The following is a 23,397-nucleotide window of genomic DNA, read 5'->3' as shown; positions in this document are numbered from 1 at the left end:
GAGGAGGATGCTAGCATGGCTAACAAGAAGAGTCAGAGAAGCTATAAAAGGGAAGAAGACTTCCTTCAGAAAATGGAAGGCCTGCCCAAATGAAGAGAATCGAAACGAACATAAACACTGGCAAAAGAAATGCAAGGGTACAATAAGGGATGCAAAATGAGAGTTTGAGGAGCATATAGCTAGAAGTGTCAAAGGGGATAACAAAAACTTATTTAAAGAAGCAGAAAACCTGCCAGGGAGGCAGTTGGACAGGCAGTTGGCAGTTGCCTGTTCTGGTAACACACCTTACCTGATGAGGGTGTGTTACCAGAACAGGCAAGAAAGGGATTATTATTGAGGTTAAGGAGATTTCAGAGAAGCTGAATGAGTTCTTTGCATCTGTCTTCACAGCAGACGATACAGACCATATACCCGCTCCAGAACTGAACTTCTCAGACATGGAGGATGAAGAACTGGGCCAATTTGAGGTGACATGAGAAGATGTTTAAACTGTCTTGAAAAACTAAAAATTAACCAATAGCCAGGGCCAGGTGGCATCCACCCAAGAGTTCTGAAGGAACTCAAATCTGAAATTGCTGATTTCCTAGCAAAAATATGTAACTTGTCCCTATAGTCAGGATCTATACCAGAGAACTGGAACGTAGCTAATGTAGCTCCCAGTTTCAAAAAGGGATACAAGGGGGATCTGGGAAACTACAGGCCGACTAGCTAACTTCTGTGCCAGGTAAACTGATTGGAAGCATACTTAAGAACAAAATTGTTAAACATATAGAAGAACAGGGCTTGCTGAAGGAGAACCAGCATGGCTTTTGCAAGGGAAAGTCTTGCCTCACTAACCTTTTGGAGTTCTTTGAGTGTCAACAGGCATGTGGATAAAGGTGATCCAATTGACATAGCATACTTGGACTTCCAAAAAGATTTTGACAAAGTTCCTCAACAAAGGCTTTTGAGTAAACTTAGCAGTCATGGGATAAGGGGACAGGTTCAAGTGCAGATTGGTAACTGGCTGAAGGACAATGTAGTAATAAATAAACATTTTTCACAGTGGAGGGAAGTAAGAAGTGTGCCCCCACCCAAGGATTTGTACTGGGACCAGTGCTCTTAACTTGTTCATAAATGATCTAGAAGTTGGGGCAAGCAGCCAAGTGGCCAAATTTGCAGATGACACTAAACTATTTAGGGTAGTGAAATCCACATCTGATTGTGAGGAGCTCCAAAAGGATCTCTCTAAACTGGGTGAGGGGGTGATAAAATGGCAAATGCCGTTCAATGGACGCAAGTGTAAGGCGATGCATGCTGGGGGGAAAAAACCCAACTTCACATACACTGATGGGGTCTGAGCTGTCAGTGACTGATCAGGAAAAAGATCTTGGGATCATGGCGGACAACTCGTTGAAAGTGTCAACTCAGTACATGGCAGCTGTGAAAAAGCCAAAGTTCCATGCTAGGGATCTTTAGGAAGGGGGTTGAAAATAAAACTGCTAATATTACAATGCCCTTATACGAATCTATGCTGCGGCCACAACTGGAGCAGGGTGGATTTGATTTAAATCAAACTGATTTAAATCACGATTTAAATCACTAGCAGGGTGGATAAAAATCAAAAAAAATCCGATTTAAATTAAAAAAATCCAATTTAAATTTAAAAAAAACTGATTTTTTTGATTTAAATCGGATTTTTTTGATTTTTATCCACCCTGCTAGTGATTTAAATCGTGATTTAAATCGTGATTTAAATCAGTTTGATTTAAATCAAATCCACCCTGAATTGGAGTACTGCGTTCTGGTCACCATATCTTAAGAAGGACATTGTGGAACTGGAAAAGGTGCAGAAGAGGGCAACCAAGATGACCAGGGGCCTAGAATACCTTCCTTATGAGGCAAGGCTACAGCATCTGGGGCTTTTTAGTTTGGAAAAGAGACTACTACAGGGAGACATGACAGAAGTGCATTAAATTATGTATGGTGTAGAGAGAGAGACATTTTTCTTCCTCTGCAATAGCACTAGAACCACGGGTCATCCCATGAAACTGATGGTCTGGAAATTTAGGACCAGTGTTCCCTCCAAGGTGTGCACACTCACACATTTTTTGATGTCCGCTCAGATAATTTTAGATCCTGCTCAGGTTAAATCAGGAAGGCCGCATTCTGAATACATGGGTGCACACACTGCCAAGAACAAAATTAATCCCGCACATGAAAAAACATTAAAGAGAACGCTGTTTAGGACCGACAAAAGGAAGTATTTTTCACACAACGCAGAATTAATCTATGGAATTCTCTGCCATAGTATGTGGTGATGGCTACTAGCTTGGATGGTTTTAAAAGGAGCTTGGACAAATTCGTAGAGAACAGATCTATCAATGGCTACTAGTTTGGTGGATATAGATCACCTCCAGCCTAAGAGGCAAGATGCCTCTAAATACCAGTTACAGGGGAGCAACAGCAAGGGCTTGCCTGTGGGCTTCTCAGCTTGCCTGTGAGCTTCTCAGAGGCATCTGGTGGGCACTATGGGAAACAGGATGCTTGACTAGACAGGCCTTAGGCCTGATCCATCAGGACTGTTCTTATGTCTCTTCCCTGCCCTCCATGAGTTTACTTAATATCCAGCCCAATAAAGAGTTCTCGAGAACTCAAAAGCTTACTCATTGATCTATGATATTTTAGTTAGTCCTAATAAATGCATTATCATACTCTGAAAAGTTGTGGAGTCTCCAGGATCGGCCTGGAGTCTCCAGGATCTGACACCAGTGACTATAAAAGCAATCCTGGAGATTTTATTTTTCATTTTATTATGAAAAAAATATTGAGAAAACATCTCCAGATAGCTTCAGTCAGAGTTGGCAACCCTACTACTTTGACTTGGGAGGTGGGGGTGGTCATGTAATGAACCAACACAGCTACCCACATTTTTTGTAAATTTAACCAAAGTAGCTGAAAGGAATGACCGAGTGCCATTATGTTATTGATACATTTAAAATATGAACTGAGATAAAACCAATAGGTCATTTTTAACCATTTCTTCATGAACACAGTGAGGTCATTCATACAATCAAAAACTGTTTCTACCCGGGTTTGGGAGCTGTATGTGCTCTCAATTTTCGGTTGTGTGGAAGCAAGTTTAGAGGAAAACCTGAGTAGAAATGACTGTGTGGAAGCAAGGTAGGAGGATAACCTGGGTAGCTTTTCCTCCTACCTCGTTTCCACACAATCACTTCTAAGGGGTTTTCCTCTTACCTTGCTTCCACACAGCCGAAAATTGGGAACACACACAGCTCCCAAATCCGGGTAGAAACAGTTTTTGATTGTGTGAATGACCTCAATGAACTGTACTGACTGGCTTCAATTTGGGTTTGGTTAGTTGTTTATTTAGACAATAAACCCCAACACCTGGGGCTTTTTAGTTTAGAAAAAAGACGACTGTGGGGAGACATGACAGAGGTCTATAAAATCATGCATGGATGAAGAAAGTGGATAGAGAGAAATTCTTCTCCCTCTCACATAACACTAGAACCAGAGGTCATCCCATGAAATTGACTGCCGGGAAATCTAGGACCAGCAAACAGAAGTACTTTTTCACACAACACATAATCAACTTGTGGAATTCTCTGCCATGAGATGTGGTGACAGCCAACAACCTTGATGGCTTTAAGAAGGGTTTGGATAACTTCATGGAGGAGAGGTCTGTCAACGGCTACTAGTCGGAGGGCTGTGGGCCACCTCCAGCCTCCAAGGCAGGATGCCTCTGAGTACCAGTTGCAGGGGAGTAAGAGCAGGAGACAGGGCATGCCTTCAACTCCTGCCTGTGGCTTCCAGCGGCATCTGGTGGGCCACTGTGCGAAACAGGGTGCTAGACTAGATGGGCCTTGGGCCAGATCCAGCAGGGCTGTTCTTATGTTCAAAGATATAGAGAGTATATTCTAGATAAGAATAAAATGTACAAGGGCATTTCCTGGGAATTAATAATAATGAACAGCTGTGAAAAAGTGATGGGCTGGGGCACAGCAGAAATTCATTAATTTGTAAGAACATATATTCAGCTGAAATTAGTTATTTAAAGTGTTTATAAAGAAAGAGGCAGTTACCACTATAATTGCACCCAGCTTTGCTTACAACCCACTGACAGAACCAGAGTAGAGAGACTGCCAGGGGCAAACTCTCAGAAACCTAGCCTCAGCCTTCTATCCTTGCTGTGGTTCTCCTTTTAGCCAAAAACTCACAAACCCCACACTCTTGACAGTTAACCAATGTCGCCTTTCTTCCACTGGAAGGCAAAAGCAATCAATGCCACATCCTCAGCAGAGAAATAGGAATCTCTTTGTAACACCCAAATGGGAACTTGGGCATTTATCTCCTGTGGAGAGATGTGCATGCTAAATGCGACCAAGGTGGGAACAGCTAGCTTCTAAATCTAAATACAAGGAAAGAAACACAAACTCAACTTTATATTTATGAAGACAATATAAAACACAACTAACCCACATACTTCTTGTTTCCAACATATATAAAGGGCACTGGTAGTTTTAACCTAGCTCATGAGATACAAGCTACATTACTGAAACACCCTCAGTCCAAATTATCCAGTGAATTATTCTGAGTTGCTACCTGAGAATAGATGTTCAATATTTCATTGCTTATATCATCACTCCACATCTTGATATTGCTCACCCCAAAGCAGCTACAATTATAATTTGTCTGCTCTTCCATCAGTGACTTTAGCCAGTTATGAGACAATTCTTTCCCCTCCACAAAACAATAGGAATTATTCATTTGATGATTAAAAACAGTTGTTATTCTCACAGCTAATAAAACTATTTGTAGGGGACTAAAGGCACTTAGCTATTTTATTTTACTGTAGTTCTTTTAAAAAGAAAAGCCTTGATAAATATAATAAGCTCTTTAATGATATACTTCTTTGCTGATGTTCAACCACGTAAAGAGAAATAACACAAAGCTTATTATGAACATGTTTACAATCTATGAACAACAGATCTTGGCATTAGTAAGGAAGATCCCCTATACAAAAAATTAAGCACCAAGAGCTAGAATATGAAGAGGGTTCAGCAGGATCATAACACTGCATTAATCAATGCTTAATGACCCCTGAAGCAACTTTATTTAGGCACTGGGCAGCTTCAGCAGTCAAAATCTATTCTTTGCATCAAAGTTGTTAACTCAATCCAGGAAGGACCTCAGTCTTTGCAAATGATCCTTCGCGTTTTGCACAAATGTACCCAGCGGGCAGTTAGGGTTACTTCACACAGTATGAAATCTTCTATATCAGCAGTGTAATCTGCAGCTCACAAGTGTTACACAACACAGAAGAGTTTTTAAAAATGCCCACGGCATCACAGCCCCAATCTGATTCAGGTCCCCCCTCCACAAGTAACTACAAGTGGCCATTTAAAAACAGACAGAAAATCTAACCAAAGATCTGCTGCCATCTTATCTAGTTTGGCCCTCCCCTTATTTCAGTGTTGCAGTAGGGACATATGTTTAAGCCACCTGGAGATGTAACAAAATAGAAATTTGTTAAATAAGCAAACTATTGGTGGAGAGAAGGGAAGAGAAGCAGCAACTCTTGATGAAAACATGGCAAGCATAACATTTATGTTTCTAAGGAGAGTTTGTTCTAGCTATCAAGGCTGAAAACAAAATCTTAGGCCAGCCAGCATGGATTATCCATGCCCAATCCTCACATTCTTTCATGGACTTTCATGCCTGGAAGACTTGGTTGAGAATCCCCAATGAGCCATAAACCCACTGGGTGATCCTTAGGCAAGTCCCTTTTTCAACTTTGTTTCCACATCTGAAATGTGTATTAAACTTATATACCACATGATGCTTATGAGAAAGGGTAACTGTTGTAACACACTTTATGCATTAAAAGAGTATTCATCAGAGTGGCAATCCTGCCAACAAGTCATTAGACAAGCTTAATTCCCATTTATTTCCATGGAAATTAATCACATAACTGTGCACAGGATCTGAACATGACATTTTAAATAGTAAAATGACTGTAGCATGTGTCGTAAAGGCTTGTAAATCAGAAGAGGAGTGAAATAAAATCTTGTAGCGTTTAAATAATCTTGATCTTAAGGGTCCAACTTTCATTATTTAACTGGTAATATACAACCACCAGATATGCCATCTGGCCGAGATTTAGTAGTTAGCTAGAACCCATTACACACATACACTCACACATGGCCTTTCCCTAGTACGTGGCATATTATTATATCAACTAGAGTTTCCACCTCCCCACCTGCCACTCAGGGGCTGTGTCACATGAGAGGCACAGATTCAGCAGGTGAGGCTCTTTCCATCACTGTATCTGCAGGCTGGAGAAATCTGCATCAGTCAAAAATTCAACCGGTCATCCCTACCCCACCATTCTTTGCAAAACACTTTCCAATGCTAAATAAAACGGGATCATAAAGGTTATCTCAAATAGGTTATCGCTCTTTAATAAACACAGATGACACACTCTGTTGTTCCTGGCAGAGGCTAAGTTTGCCAGCTTTTTTTCTGGCAGTGTTTCTGTACTGCATGCAAGCAAAACATCTGCAGGTGCAGCTTCTCCCAACATGCAATGACAGCTAATAGAAAATCTGCACTTGCGGGATTTCTGTTCTCTCACTTCCTTGCGGCACAGAAACGTGGCCAGCAGGTGTCGCTTGGAGGTTGCAGAACAGAGTGACATCCAAACAACTCCAGTAAAAGAGCAGGCGGTGACGCGTTGTCCCTTCCCTGTCGGCGTGGGACAAAAGTTATGGAAATCTGTTCAGCCTCCTCATGCCTTCAGGTAGTTTTCCCTGCCCAGACAAGCGGTGCCTTGGGCTTAACACAGGAAGGAAACCAGAAGTACACACCTTCTCTGGGTGGCTCTCCTGCACTTGAAGTAGCTGAGCTCGGGTGCATTACAGAAGGCCCTGTGTAACTCGCTGTTAGCGCTGACCTGGAGCTATTCAGGACTCCTCTGCAGAGAAGAGGCGAGAACGGGCGCCGGAACTGCCCGAACATTTCAAACGCCTAGAGTTAAGACAATCGGGAGAGCTCCAAACAACATTGAACTTGGCCACGCCTTCTACTACAACTGCGCCGGCGTCTAGTGGAGTAAACGTTTTCCCTGTCTCTGAAAGCAGAGTGACCTTCTAGCGCCCCCTTCCAAGCATCCCTTGCAAACTGCAATCTTATTGTAGCTGCATACTGTATTTTATGTATTGGCTGGGAACATGATGGGGTGGGGGGGATACATTGTTTTCTTTATCAAAACTGCCTGCCTCGGACATTCCTCTCCATTTTTCGCCTACTCTCTGAATGGAATAATGTTTATGAGATCACCATGTATCTGTGAAAACTGAAGACTAAGCTAATGACAACGGGTAGAGCAACCAGCCTCAGAACTGACAATGAAGACATTGATGTGGTGGAAGCTTCGGCCTTTTAGGATCAGTAAAGGATCCAGCAGTCAAGAAATATGCTGCAGACTAGCACTTGGGTTGTGATGAAGGCCTTGGAAAGGATATTTAAATGCCGTGACATGTCTACACCTACAAAGATTAGAATCACCTGGACAATGGTTTTTCCTGTGACACTCCATGGATGCAAAAGCTGGACTTTGAAGAAGCAAGACAGAAAAAGTATTGATGTTTTTGAACTTTGGTGCTGGAGAAGATTTTTGAGGATACTGTAGACAGCCAAGAAAGCAAACAAATGGATCACAGAACAAATCAATCCAGAATTTTCACTCAAGGCACAAATGACCAGGCTCAAACTATCATACTTCGGACACATTATGCGAAGATCCAGCTCCCCTGAGAAGTCGCTAATGCTGGGGAAAGTTGAAGGAAAAAGAAGAAAAGAACGACCAGCAGCAAGGTGCATGGACTCGATTACAACAGCAATGAATACACCACTGAGAGACCTTAAAGGCCAAGTTGAAGACAGATCATCCTGGAGAGAATCTATCCATGTGGTCGCTAAGAATTGAAACCGACTTGACGGCACTTAATCAATGTCTCTGTATTTGTGCATGAGCATGTCTATATAAATAACATTTGTGTTTGAAGTCAGAGACAATTCAATTCTGAATTCACAGCATACAGGATGGAGTCCTAGGAAACCCCAATGGGTGGCTGTTGTTGTTCTGCCAAATCTACCATATTGGTTCAAGATGGTGGACCCACTCAAAATATAAGCAAGGCAACACCCCTCATAACTCCTGCATTGACAGTCAGATACAAGCCTAGTTTACAGCACACGATAGAAGGTCCTACAGGACACTGAAAGGGTGTTGTTTTAAATCTACCATGTTAGTTCAAGATGATGGTGGCCACTCCAACTAGTATAGGTAACACCCCTTTGTAACCTTTCGTTCTACTTGTTTCTCTCTGGACCAGTTCAAACAAGCCCCAGCACATGTGAAGAACGAGGGTGCATGGCAAGAGCATGCCCATCAGGATGTCCTCTGCAGACATCCTGATGCCCTCCTGGTGTGTGTCCTTTGATCACTTGTGGTGGCTGTTCATCCAAATGGTCCCTAAACATACGCTCCAAGTATTTGCTATTGGTACACACACCCGCTCTTGTTTGAACTAGCCCTTTGCCATCTCAGCCTTTTAAAATTTTATTATAATAGTCCCTACTCCCCCAAATTAACAAATTCACACCTAGGGTTAATTATGTCCCCCATCTGCCCTTCTGTAATTTTAGGAGATGGGTGACCAGCAGAAATCCCACAATAATTTTTGGAATGTTAGTCCTGAAGATCAGACCTTTAAAGGAATATCAATATTATATTTATTGTTATTTATGGTTATACTTATGATTGTATTTCACAATTATTGTTATAATGGGATATATAAGAAAATGTTATTGGGTAATGCAAAACTGTTTTGTTTTTGTTTTGATAAATTATTATTATTTTTTTAATAGGTGCAGATTTCAACTTTACTGCATCTCTGTGCCAGGAGAATCTAACGTTGAATTTCCGCTGGTTTTGTAGCAGTTCTATCAGAAGAAAAAACACAGCACCTCTATCAGAAGAAAAAAGGTTGCCAACTCTGCTTCCAAGCATATTTAATTGAAATGTGATTTTACACAGAAGTAGTCACTAAAAGATGTGCAAAGGTTCGAACCTGTAACTCCTCTGATCTGTTAGTCCCCAGAACCACTCTTGTCTATTAGGTCACATGTTTCAGGGATGAGCCTTGGGCAGAGTTGGTTGGCCTGGAATAACCTTTCTGAATGATCTGATCTTTGCTTACTGCTAATTTGATATTTTGTTTAGTTATTTCTTTACATATACTTTTTATGTGAGAACATATGCTTTTCATTATATTACATCTGGCATATTATGTACTTCTCAGTCCCGTTATAGAGGGTTGTTCTTTAAAAATGTTGGGTATGACAGTAATTCAAGAATCCTGTTTCCCAGTTTGTATTACAATAAACTGGATTTTGAATTTAGAAAACCTTCACCCCTCCTGCAGTTTTACTAGATATATCTGGTTTTCCAACATGAACTGTGTCTGTAAATGGAATAAGAAGAAAGTACATGGATCCAAGCAACAGTAATTGCATTCAGATTAAAGACTGCTGGTGTGATCAAAACTAATATTCCAAAGGGCAAATTAGGAGATATGAAGAAGATCTGCACACTTGTGGAATTATCCAGTAGTTAACAATATACTGGAAGGTAGATAGATGGTGAGGAATTGCAGTGAGGTGCTGTGCTGAAGATGTTTGTACTGGGAATCAAATATTTCTCACCACTGTGGCATTGCTGGAAAATTGCATTGCCTCTGGATTCCTGAAAGCAGAATGTAACACTTGACAAAAAGAAACATTGATGGCAGTGACATTCTGGTTCACTAAACCAGAAGATGGACCAAATGAAGGGCGGAAAAAGGAGAATACACTGAATCATAGTTATGAAAGGAAAGAAGTAAAACTAGAAAAGATTTAATTACTGAAAACTTCTGGTACATAAATGAAGAATACTGACTGGAGGCAGCATCTGTGAAGATATGGCAGATCTGGGTTTAGAGGTATAGTGATGTTTTTCTTTTGATTTATCATTTCATGTTCTCAATTTAAGTCACACCTGTGGTAACTCAAGGACTAATCCATTGGGTTATTTTTCTTCACAACCCTGAGTGAAGTGCATGGAATATGCATAAGAGCAAGACCATGCTGCTGCCATTCACTTTAATGAGGCTTTGCAAAAGAGAACATCACAGTGGATTATATCTTCTACTTTAGAAATACAGTATCAGGAATACAATTTTATTCTATTTTGGATTCTGCCAGTGGTAGTTTCTGAAGATGGGGCACAAAAAGAAGGAATTTGGAAGGTGAAAGCTGAGTTAGTGCTATTGGGCTAAGGGATAAGAGTCTTCAGATAGATAAATGCCTGGTAGAAGCAGCTGAAACCTGGAGTAATACGATTTTAAAGTTGGAAAGAACCTGTTGGAGGTCTTCTAGTATAACTATTTGCTTGGTGCACAACCTGTTCATGGACTCAGTGTAAGAAAAGAGGGACTGGATAAAGGATTTAGGTTAGCCATCAAGAGGATCTGATTAACAGTAAACTCGCTCAAACAAATTATTATTATATACTAGCTGGGCCGGGTGCAGAGCATCTGCACCTCTAGTTCTCCCCCCTCCCGCCACCGTTGTCTTCCTCCGCCACTGCCATCCCCCCCCCGCTCGCCTGCTGCCACTGCCATTTTCTCTCCCCCCACCCCATCTTTCCCACCTCGCCCACAAGCCTGTTTGTCAGCGCCGGCTCTTTCCTCTCCCCCTGCCGGCAGCTCACTCACAAACTCTCGTGAGAGCTGCCACACATGGGATTAGCGACAGGTACACCTTAGAGAAATATATATAGAGATTATTGATTTCTTCTTTGCCATGAGCCCCACCGCTTGTTAAGATCATCTGGAGAGGTTCGTCTGTGGTTGCCGCCAACTCGTCTGGCAGCTCCTCGGGAACGGACCATCTCCATTGCTGCCCTGGACTTTAGAATGCGCTCCCTACTGAAATAAGAGCCTCCACATCTCTAGCAACTTTTTAAAAGGCATGAAAGACACATTTATTCACCCAGGCTTTTAATTAGATTTATAATTTTAATATTGTAATGTTGGGTTTTAAATGTTTTAAATGTTTTAAATTATTTTAATTGTTAATTGATTTGATGTTTCAAATAATTTTAATTGTAAACTGCTCAGAGACGCAAGTTTGGGGCAGTATAGAAATATTTTTAAAAACAAACAAACAAATAAATAAAAAATGTCCCCATACCTCTTGTAAATATTACATTAGGAATAGTAAACATGGATCCTTCTGCCAGTCATATACTGATACTCAAAACTTGGATCTTCCTCCTCCTCCTAAAAACAAATACACACACACCTGATGCTGAATATGTCTTTAAAGAACATGTAGGGAACAGGGCACTCAATTTGAAACACACTCTTTAAACACATAGGACTTTATTTTACTTCTTTCCCTGCTCCTGCAGCTTGATCCTATGCCAAGTTAGGAGCCCCAATGCCACTGAAAAATATAGACTTAGGCATTCCTAACTCTGCACAAGATCAGGTCATAAACGTCCTGCTTATAGGCAAATAAAAGCCAAGGTGGTGTGATGACTGACGTGTTAGAATAGGGAGAACTGGGTTCAAGTCCTTGCTCAAGCATGCTCCCATACCATAAAAGTCAAGTCTCTCAACTAATCTGCTTCACAGGCTAGTTGTGGGAGACAATTCAGGATAACCTGTGTATGTTGTTCTATATAGGAAAGGTAGAGTACAAGTATAATAAATAATGGAACAGATTACTTACCCACAGCTATAGTCCTTGCCATGTACTTTGCAAAAACGTTTGTGTTTTTTCTAACAAGCTGTATGTTTGTTTTCTCACCTGTGAGATTGGTACTTTTCTTCTTCAGTTTTGTTCTGGAGCATGTTCATATTGCTAGACAAGAGCTCTATGTGTATTACTCAGGTACATCCTGCAAACTCCAGGCATTGGTCCCCAAAGCAGCAAATAGGCAATTCAAAAGAAAATGTCTTTGATGTTGTAAAGGCTACTAATACATTCCATATTACTGTTCATTATGGCACCGGAAATCTAACGAGGATAATATATTCTCAAATTTGGACACAATCCACTAGGAAATTTCTTCCACAAGTTCCATTGAGCAAAGTAATGTTTTTTTATTATTCCCTTCCACTTGCTTTCATTTCAATGGGCTTTCAAAAGGAGAATTTTCATTTGAGGCACAAATGACCAGGCTCAAACAATCATACTTCGGGCACATTTATTTATTGTGTCATGTCCCTTGCTAACTTGGCAGAGAGGCAGCTTTTAACGTGGTGATTCTCTTTATTTAGCAGGGGGAGAGTAACTGGCCCTATCGACCCCCAGCACAGTACCTCCAGTGACTGTTGATGGTGTCTATCTGATGTTTCTTTTTAGAATGTGAGCCTTTTGGGGACAGGGATCCATCTTATTTATTTATTATTTCTCTGTGTAAACTGCTCTGAGCCATTTTTGGAAGGGCGGTATAGAAATTGAATGAATAAATAAATAAATAATAAATCCACATTTCACTGAACTAATATTTTAAGTAAGAAATGCAATCAAGCAATTCTAGATGGAAAATATGTAAATCAAATATAAATATTAACATGTACTATATATATTTAGAAGCTACCAAGTGAATTATCAATTGATGGGGGAAGTGACATACATAAATCTGTGAACTGTGCAGACAGACCCCTTTGGATGATCTCAATGGGCAGTGGAGCCCATAACGAAGAAGATGTTCTCTTAGATGTGGTACAACCTTACCCAGATAATCAAACAGCTACAATTGTAGCTTGGAGACATGAAGAATGCAAGCGTCAGAAATCACTATTGTAGTGTTGCTTGTCTTCAAGTACATTGGCCAGATATTCCCTGACTCTTCTTCTGACAGTAACATCTGGCTGAAATAATATCATGACTAATGAACCTGAGCCATTAAGGTCAAACCCTGTCTGTCAAGCCTGTTTTTGTTATAATTTGGTGAGTCCATTCATATGAACAAATTTTACTTAAAAATCGACCATAAGTAAACAACAATTCTCTTGAGGAAGATGTCAGTATTTTAAAACTTATTTGTAGTTTTAATGGAATGATGCTTTCACTATATGCTACTGCTAAATGTATGCTCGACACACAGAAAATGAATCATGACCCTGTCAACAGCATCACAAAGAAAATAATTTGAACTGAAGGAAAGGATAATTTTGTCTTTCTTTCCCTATCACAGGGTGAACAGGGCCTTCTCGGACCTCAGGGTGAACCTGGAGTAAAAGGAGAAATTGTTAAGTGATTGAGTTCTCTCTTTTTATCGAAGCAGTTTAGAGAATCAGTGATCCAGCAAAATCTGGTTGTGCCCTCTGAAACCAATGGAACAAGTTAGTCACAATTACGCTTTCAGTGGGACTTAGTCCCAACTGATTTGGGGGTGTAATTCACAGAGGTAAGGAAGCTTAAATATCATTTATTTCAACGGAGTGCAAGAATGCTTACTTTTCTCAGCATTATAATACTTACAGACATTCTGTAAAATCCTCAGCCAGAATTAATGACCATTTTGCATTCCAAGAAGATGCTGGTGAGCCTGGCTCAGATGCTGGCTCCGGAGCTCCTGGTGAGTTTAGCTTATGGAAGTTGCTATCTGTGTGGCTTTGTCTGATTCTACTGTTTCTTTAAAAACTAGGGGAAAGGAGACCTGAGCAACATTATGGTTATAAATTAAGCACTCGCTAGTGAAATTATGCTCATAATGATATTAAATTTATCAACCTGAGAGTAACTTAAATCCTGTTTTAGCAACGTGTATTTTCCCCTTTTATTACAGTCATTTTTCTTCATTAAGGAGGATTATTTAATGTATGCAATTCTGAAAGCTACTTTACAAGACAGACTGCACAGGTATGCAGACAGAATATCTTGTAAAGCAGTAGAGCACCGGCTTTGCATGTAGAAAGTTTCTGTTTCAATCCCTGGCATCTCTAGGGCTGGAAAAAAGGCAGGGAAAGTCCCTCATCTGAAATTCTGCACAGTTATTTTTTTATGTATTTGTTTATTAATTTTTAAAATAAAGTTACTCTCAGTCTGTGGCTGATTTCATACTAACATTGTGTGTGCTGAATAATGAATAGGCAATTTTCATGGATTCCCCCCTTCCTTCTGTCCCTCCCCAAAATATGTTGCTGCAAGCTGCAGGACCCTCAGGTATACATTTGCTTTCTGTGCAGGATGCACAGAAGGCTGCAGAAGGAAGTGAGGATAGCATAGTTTGCAACTATGTTTGAAATCATATGATTATTATTTTATTTAGTCAAACATAGAAAAACCTTTTCTTTTAGTTGATTTCCTTGAAAATCATTTGGAGTTTAGGCATAAAGAAACAGAACGGACATTTTGATGCCTAGAAAGGAACCAGCTAAAGACAATAAACTCTATATTAGACTTTTTAAAAGGGAGGTACTAATGGCACAGTGGGGAAATGACTTGATTATCAAGCCAGAGGTGGCCGGTTCGAATCCCCGCTGACATGTTCCCCATAGTCTGGGGAAAAACCTATATCGGACAGCAGCAATATAGGAAGATGCTGAAAGGCATCTTCTCATACTGCGTGGGAGGAGGCAATGGTAAACCCCTCCTGTATTCTACCAAAGACATCCACAGGGCTCTGTGGTTGCCTGGAGTCGAAACCGACCCGACGGCACACTTTACTTTTACTCATACTGCACAGGAGATGGCAATGGTGAACCAAGAGCTTAATCAGACTATAACTGCAGCATAGCAGCAACTGGTGACATGAATGCTTCCGCCCGTCACCTTTACTAGAGCTATCCTTTAATTTAAAGGAGAACTTAATTTTCCAGGTTCACAGAAGACTATTTCCACAAATATTAAATTTACTCATTTGTTCTGAACTATCTATAAAGGAGGATATTACTGAAGGGCTGTGAGTTATTTACTTACTTACTTACTTATTTGATTTATATACCACCCTTCCAAAAATGGCTCAGGGCAGTTAGGAAACTTGAGGAAATTAGAGGAAACTTGAATGATATTTTCTTTTATCATTCAGAATAGTTGATAAACTGCAGAGAGGAAGAGTAATTGGCTGTGCAGGCTTCCTTCTTATTTGAAGGACAGCCCACACACAGCCAATCCAAGAGAGGGAGGAGCTTCCTCCCTCAACTCCACTTGGAGTGACTGCAGCCTCCAGTGCTGTATTCACACGTAATGCTCTTGGCCAGGAACCCCGGTTATGAGCAGTGAAACTCACTACAAACCAAGGGTTCAAACTGGAGTCTGCGGAGCGAAACCTTGGGTCACTGAATGAACAGAACCGGAATTGCACACATTCGGACATAATAGTGAGGAAACCTCTGCGCCCTTCATTCTGGTTCCACACTACGTGTGGATGTGGCCTTAATGTGCAGCCATCTAGAACATACCATACTGCACTCAGATTTTTTTTTAAATGGCATCAGGTCTGTATTCATGTCCCCATATCTGACCTGTAATGGAATAACACAGGATGGATGGAAAGGCTAATTTAGATTTTGATTAAAGTCCATACTTTGAGCTAGCCTGATTTGCTTTCTTCTTAGCTAGGTTTAATACAAAATTATTCCACTGCAATGAAATTAAACTGAGAAGAAAAGAAAAAGTGGGATTGCCTGACATTTCTCCTTTTATTCAGGGACTCCAAGGTTTCATGAGGGAGTCTGGCATGCCAGGAAATCAAGGCCCTAAGGGAAGAAAAGGTCAAAAGGTAAAATCACATACTAATGATCAGTTGTGACACAAGTAAAACAGTGACCTACCAGAGTGCTTGTAAATATACCACAATGTAAGTGATGTTAAGTGCCATAACTTATGGCACCATAACCCCAACTCATAGTAGAGCAGGGAGGCTTTCAGTTGCGAGTCAACATAAGTGTTTAAGCTTTTAAGTAACCAATGGAATTTTTTTTAATGCAAGGAAATTCAGTTAGTTTCTGTGTATATCAGTGATTGGCAGCAACCCTTTTTTCTGCATCCTGCCTCAAAGGCAGGATGCCTCTGAGTACCAGTTGCAGGGGAGTAACAACAGGAGAGAGGACATGCCCTCAACTCCTGCCTGTGGCTTCCGGTGGCATCTAGTGGGCCACTGTGCGAAACAGGATGCTGGACTAGATTGGCCTTGGGCCTGATCCAGAAGGGCTGTTCTTATGTTCTTGTGTGATTATTCCTGCCACTGAACCATGTGCACATGCTTGCACACAAAAAAGTGAATGTACAGCTGTTGCAATCCCTTTTATTCCTCACATGACTCTTTTATTCTTCATATTCTGGATCAGTAGTTGCAACCACAACATGATCTGCTCATGAGGCCTACCATGGGAGGGAGAAGGTTGCGAAAGTGGGAGAATCACTTGGGTAGTTGCTTAGCAACCACAAACACTTACACTTTAGCTTTACAGAAGACACGGTCAGATAGGGGCACATGCATTGCAGCTACCAACCATCAACTCCACAGTTACCTTCGTTTTTTCCAACCTTCTCATTTTACCTCCATGGAATGGCTCTGAGACTTTGGCAACAGTGCCAATCTGAAGGCAAGCCAGGGGCTTGAGGTCTAGAAGAGTCTGCCTTCTCAATAGGCCAGCTGGAGGGCTTCCGAAATCTAAACTAGGCCCAAGAGCCGTATTACTATGTCTTACTCTTGTATATTCTCTTTTGGGTTCGTGACTACTATAACATGATAGCTGTCTACAATGTGTATAGTATTTTATTTAATTTATATCGCGCCCTATACTACATAGTCTCAGGGCGGTTTACAACAATTAAAACACATTAAGAACATTTAAAGATACTAAAACATTAACCTATGAAAACCAACTAACTCAAGGGCTAGGGTGATAAAAGAACAGTGTAGAGCACTACACTATTGTATCGTGATGACATGTCCTTGGGCACTGAACAGAGGGTGCTCTACCTCTGATCTGTTCTGTATGAGCAAAAAGATTGAGCCTCCTAGTTAGACAGGGAGGCTGTTCATTCAAGCAGCCCCACCTGGTATTGCACAGCCCTACCCAGGTAGGGCTGCTCATTTGGAGCTCTGGTAGCCCAAGGTTTTTCCCTAGGCTATTACTGTGGTAGAAGGGTGCAAATGTATCTCGGTACCCAGTCATGTGTCTGGGTCGTGGTACCCAGTCGTGTGCAGCCCAGGCAGACACAGAACAGGATGCCTAGAACATCCAGCAGCAGAGAAATCTCCCAATGCACTGCACTCCTCACGCGGTACATTGAGGGATTCCTGGAGACCCCTGGCTTCCAGATGGCCATGTGGCTCTGGGCAGCACGGCTTGTGTGGGCACACAAGCCATGTGGCCCAAAGAACGGAAGAGATCATCTGGGCGGAAGGTAAGAACACCCTTCCATCCACCCCAGCCCTCCCTGCCCTGCCATCCTGGATCATGTGGATGACCTTACTGCTTACTCCTAAACCGAGTGTTCCTGCTAACAGACCAAAGCGGCACCTTTTAAAGTGGCAGATTTCTTATATGAGAGCAATTGTCCCTTTCCAGTTTCATCACAGCATCCTTCCAGTCGCTGATATCTACCGTATGTTTATTTTTAGATTGTGAGCTCTTTGGGGACAGAGTAGCATCTTTTCTTATTATTTTTCCCTATGTAAACCACTTTGAGGACATTTGTTGAAAAGCACTATAGAAGTAGGAGGAAGAGTTGTACTCCATATCACAGACAAACCTGTTCTTGGCACAACATACTTAGTGGTGCTGACATGCTTCCGCATTGGATGGCAGTCAGTAACCATAAAGATTAGAGTTCTTGAAGCTCTTCTTTTGTCTGTCAATCAATCAATCATCTTTATTACGGTCAAAGACTAGCACAGGATAAAGTACAGATACAATATAATAAAACTCATGCTAAATAAAATAAAACTCTAGAAGCTAAATATGATTAAAATAGTAAAGTAGAACTCTAAAAACTGTACAATAATTAGTAAAGTAAAACACTACTGGCTTCTTGTTTGTCATCTAGGGGACACAAGGTTAGCCTGGTGATAGATAGATAGATAGATAGATAGATAGATAGATCTATCTATCTATCTATCTATCTATCTATCTATCTATCTAATTTATACCCCGCCCAACTTACATCTCTGGGTGGCCAAAAACAATTAAAACACATATTAAAGTTAAAACAGTTCAACATATAACACACATAAAGTTAAAACAATAACAATAATTTAAAAACCATAAAATTAAACTAACAGTATTTTTTATTAAGAAAAAAAGAAAGCTTGGGTTAAAAAAGGGGTTTTCAAATGTTTTTCTAAAATAGCCAGAGATGGGGAGGATCGTAACTCAGCAGGGAGCGCATTCCACAATCTCGGGGCAGCAACGAAGAAGACCCATCTCTGTGTGACCACCAAACGGGTTGGCAGTAGCTGGAGATGGATGACCTCAGACGACCTCAATGGGCGGTGGGGTTCGTAGCAAAGAAGATGCTCTCTTAAATACCCAGGACCTAAGCCGTTTAGGGCTTTATAAGTTATAACTAGCACTTTGTATTTTGCCCAGAAACCTATCGGCAGTCAGTGTAATTCCATCAGCAAAGGAGTAATGGGGTCTATCCGAGATGACCCAGAGACCAACCTGGCTGCCGCATTCTGAACCAACTGAAGTTTCCGGACTACATACAAAGGCAGCCCCACATAGAGCACATTACAGAAGTCAAGTCTGGAGGTTACCAATATATGGAATCTTCCTAGGTTCCTTGTCTCCTTTCCCAGCTTCTCTTTTCTCTGCTCTTGTTACCTGCAGGGAAGATGGGGAAGGGAGCAACAGGAATTTGCTGTTCACTTCCTGTTGCTCCCTTCCCCATTGCTGTGAGCTCCTCTTCAGCTCTGGCACTGTTAAAGAGGCAATCTGGGGAAGTGTGACCCCATCCAGAACAGGTAGATCAAAATCGTCTCTGGAGTTCTGACCACGCACAATAAGTACTTCTGTCTTATCTGGATTCAGCTTCAGTTTATTCTCCCTCATCCAACCCATTACTGCTTCCAGGCAGGCATTTAGGGAGGATATTCCATCTCCTGAAGAAGTTGACACGAAGAAGTAGAACTAGGTGTCATCAATGTACTGATAACACCCAGCTCCAAATCCCCTGATGATCTCTCCCAGGGGTTTCATGTAGATGTTAAAAAGCATTGGATAAAATACGGATCCTTGAGGGACACCATACTTAAGCTCAGATCTCGAAGAGCAACAGTCTCCAATCAACAACATCTGGAATCTGTCTGAGAGGTAGGAGCAGAACCACTGAAAAACAGTGCCTCCCACCCCCAGCACCCTCAGACGTTCCAGAAGGATACTATGGTCAATAGTATCGAAAGCCGCCGAGAGGTCCAAAAGGACCAACAGAGTCACACTCCCTCTGACAATTCCCAATTGGAGATCATCCATCAGGCCGACCAAGGCAGTCTCCACCCCATGGCCCGCCCAAAAACCAGTTTGAAATGGGTCTAGATAATCAGTTTCCTCCAAGACCTGGAGCTGAGAGGCTACCACCCTCTCTATTACTTTGTCCAGCCGCAGGCAGTTGGAGACAGGCCTATAATTGCTCAACTCTGAGGGATCTAATGCAGGCTTCTTTAGAAGAGGTCTGATAATTGCCTCCTTTAGACAAGGAGGCATCCTGCCCTCCCTCAAAGAAGCGTTTATGATTTCTACTAGGCTGCCTACAACAGCCTCCCTGCTAGATAGAATAAGCCATGTTGAACAAGCGTCAAGAGAGCAAGTGGTAGGCCTCACCGATCCAAGCAGCTTGTGCACATCCTCAGGAGTCACAAACTGAAATTGATCTAGTTGAATTGCATAAGAGGAGTTGTTGGACACCTCCAGTTCAGACATCAAATTAATTGCAGAGTCTCCATCTAGGTCGGCCAGAATCCGAGAGATTTTGTTTGAGAAAAATTCATTAAACACATCACAGTGGGTGATAGTCCAATATTTTTTTGCTTTTCAAATGAGAATTATATATACACTCTTCCAAAGGTGCATTATACTATACTGACTTTGCAATGGAACTACAGTGGATTCGTTGTAGTAAAAGTCCAATATTCACTCAGTTACATGCTCATTTGTTTCATCACATATTTACTCATTCATTTACACAAAGATTTGCTTTTCAAAAGGCAATCACAAATATAGTAGCCATAACTATAGTAGTTATGACTAAGCATCACTGAAATAAATGAGACAAGTTATTCCATTTATTGGACTCCACTGAACTCCAATTAGTTTTAATCAGACTTAGTCATGGCTAATTAGTCTGGATGTTGCTCACTGTTCCTGAAGTGCATTATAGTGAAGATTTGGAAATATAGTGAGCCTGATTTAGTGACAGTAGCATTTTCAGTCACTCACTTGTTCAGACATTTACTTATTAACTTGTTTGCTTATGCTCTTTTTTGCTTGCTCATTTACCTCCTTACTTGTGCTAAGGTACAGACTGGTGACCTCTCTTTACTCATTTACAGGGTGAAATGGGAAGAAAAGGCATGGCTGGCAATGCTGGCCCAAGGGATGACACTTTTGAGGGACTGCCATGCTTGCCAATCACTGTAATTAACCGTTCTTTTCTATTCCTTTCTTGACAGGGTGATGTGGGGACAGAGGCGTATCTAGGGAAAATATCGCCTAGGGCAAGCAGTGAAATTGCGCCCCTGTCCAAACAGGAATGATGGGACTTGTAGTCAACAATATCTGGAAATCCCTGTTAAAAGGAACACTGTACCATCTAGGCATGGTTGTTGATCAAAACCTGAAAACATGAGCCATCTCTGTAAAAGGCTTAGAACAGCAGTCAGGAGTCATGTGAGGATTCCAAGTGTCATTTTCTCTGTCTCATCTCATGCTTTTTTAAAAACATGACTTTGTCCTAGAGGATCACCTGCCCAAATAGCCACTAGCAAAATAGGGGAAGAAGAAGGTGGCGGGGGGAGTCTATAAACCAGTGAATGATTCCTGCCAGCCTTTGTCTTGTAATGATTGTTGGCTCATGATGGGGTATATGTGCATTCACCATTCTAGTGCTTACTTTGACACCAGGAGGGAGGAGGATGCATTAGTTTGCCACACTAGACAGAGGCATTTGCAACAGGAGCAGACAGCCAAGTTCTGCCAGGGCCAAAACCAGCCCCTGCCAGATTAAGAAATCATTGTAATTTGCCCCTTCCTGTCACAAGCAGCATGCTGTTCTTTTATTATTGACTGTAACTCTCAGATATCCCAGTCATGGATGGAAAATTCAGGGTCAATTTAAAAGAGACACATTTTCTACATGGGAGTTTCTTCTGTGCAGGTGTTGTGCAGAAACCCATGTATAGTACCGCCAGGGGCATAGCAAGGTTGGAATGGGCCAAGATGAGATTTTAAAATGGGCCCCCAGCTCCTCAAAGTCCAGGGCGTCCACACACCCCAGGCCCCCAAGGATTTAAGTCTGATATTTCAAAAAAAGTATGCTGCCTGGAAATACATTTCACTGAATACACACACACACACTTCACAATATATAGTGATATACATTGAGTACTATATGTTTGTGCTACTTTTAATGCCTAGAACACACTAGAAACACTAATTATTAAAATAGCCCCCTTGCTGCAGATTAGCAAAGGAGACTTTCAACCATGCTTGGTGAGCCTATGTTTGTTTTCTCAGAATTCTGAACAAATTCAGTAAAGTTTGATTCCAGGAGGTTTTTCACACGGGGCTTTTAAAGCCCTTTAACACACATCTCCTCTGGAATGGAGGTGCTGCATTCACATGTTGGCCAGATTTACCCTGAAGTTCCTGCAAGTTATTGGGGAACAGTTCACACATAAGAAAAATAAAATAAAACAAAAGCACACACATGCTTCACAGTTCTCACTCAGACCTTCTGGGTTGCAAAACAACTTGAACATAAGTGCATTTATGAGTGAATGAATGAATTAATAAATATAATATTGTTCCAGAAGTTTTTGTAATTTTCTTCCATGAAACAAGCCACTTATAGGGCTTTTTAGATAGCTTTTGTTTTTAAAGCCAGCAAAGTTTCCACTCTGTTTTAAATTAAATATTCAGACTTCTCAGTCTCCCCCCACCACCACCCATATCAAAGCCCTATGGCAAGCAGATCCCTATATATGGGGCGGGGAGTAAACCACAGAAAGGAATTCACAGTACCTAGCAAAAGCTGTGCTGGATGTTCTGGGCAGAGGGGCTGCTGCTGCAGAGAACTCTGCCTGCCTTCTTCTTCCTGGCTTCCTTGGGGCCTGCCGAATTCAGGCTTCAGGGAGGCCTACTCGGAGGCCTCTCTGGAAGCCCCGCCCACCCACCGATCAGCTGAGAGGAGAGCTGCTCTGCAGTTTGTAGGCCCAGCCCGTGGAGGATCCTAGGCCTCGCAGAAGGCAAGCAGGATGGCAAGTGGCTGAGGGGCCCTGGGGCTGGGCAGGTGGGCAATGGGGTGGGGGTGGCAGGAACTGGCATGGCGCCCTCCCCTCAGTGGCACCTAGGGCACCTGCCCTGGCTGCCCCACCCCAGTTCCGCCCATGATTACTGCATTCATGGACACAGCACTCTTATGCTCACGTGTTTTTCTAGGTACTAAGCCCAATGTATCCCATTCACAAGGCACCTTCTGTTGATTCTAATGACTCTTCCCAGTGCATGCATGATGAGCATCAAGAGCAAACATGTCTTTGTCCTTGACCATCTTTAAGAGCTCTTAAAGATGGTCAAGGACAGGCATTTGGTCACTGAGCTGTGTAGCTAAGATAGGCTCAAATGTAGCATTTCCTGCATTGCTGTCTTATTTCATAGTCATATCAAATCAATCATCAGCAGTGACAAGTGTTCCAATTCAGGCTTTCCTTCTCTCTCCTCTTGCAGAAAAATGGCCTGGAGGCTAAAAGTATATTCTCATTGCTGATCCTGCATTTGGGAGGGGGCCTGCTATGTAGAGTGCCTCTTCATTGTCTTTCCCTGAAGTATCAGCAGGGATGGATTGCCCTGGGTGGAGGTCTGGTGCAGAGCTTCCATGATATAGAGGTCCTCTCCTGTCTCTTTGAGTTCTTTCCCCCAAGTGTGGATTGCCCATACTTGGGAGATTGCTCATAGCAGGGATGGGATGTCCTGGATAGGGACCCAATGCAGAGTTTGCCTCTTTAGGTCCTTTTCTCTGAGTCTCAGCAGAGGTGGAAGGCCCTGGGAGAGGACCTAATACAGAGGTTGCTTCTTTTGGGTTCTTTCCTTGGAAGATCAGCAG

General features: G+C 41.8%; 1 protein-coding gene across 6 annotated transcripts in view; it reads right to left on the bottom strand.

Moving 5' to 3' along the window:
• Nucleotides 1-22,447, bottom strand: part of LOC128352848 (enoyl-CoA hydratase EchA19-like) — a 62,720-nt gene extending 40,273 nt beyond the window's left edge. For 2 of the 6 annotated variants that reach the window (XM_053313336.1, XM_053313341.1), the window contains exon 1: nt 6,870-7,102. In XM_053313336.1, coding sequence (XP_053169311.1) covers nt 6,870-7,020 — 151 coding nt within the window. In that variant the 5' untranslated portion in view covers nt 7,021-7,102. Of the gene's footprint in view, nt 1-6,869; nt 7,103-11,301; nt 11,391-11,922; nt 16,886-22,316 lie in introns of those variants that run through there. The other 4 variants (XM_053313338.1, XM_053313339.1, XM_053313337.1 and 1 more) reach the window with 4 other exon arrangements.
• Nucleotides 22,448-23,397: the final 950 nt, after the last annotated feature.

This window comes from Hemicordylus capensis, chromosome 4, assembly GCF_027244095.1.
Source record: "Hemicordylus capensis ecotype Gifberg chromosome 4, rHemCap1.1.pri, whole genome shotgun sequence".
NCBI lineage: Eukaryota > Metazoa > Chordata > Lepidosauria > Squamata > Cordylidae > Hemicordylus > Hemicordylus capensis.
The sequence above is the reverse complement of the archived record's forward strand: the minus strand, read 5'-3'. Positions and strand labels throughout refer to the sequence as shown.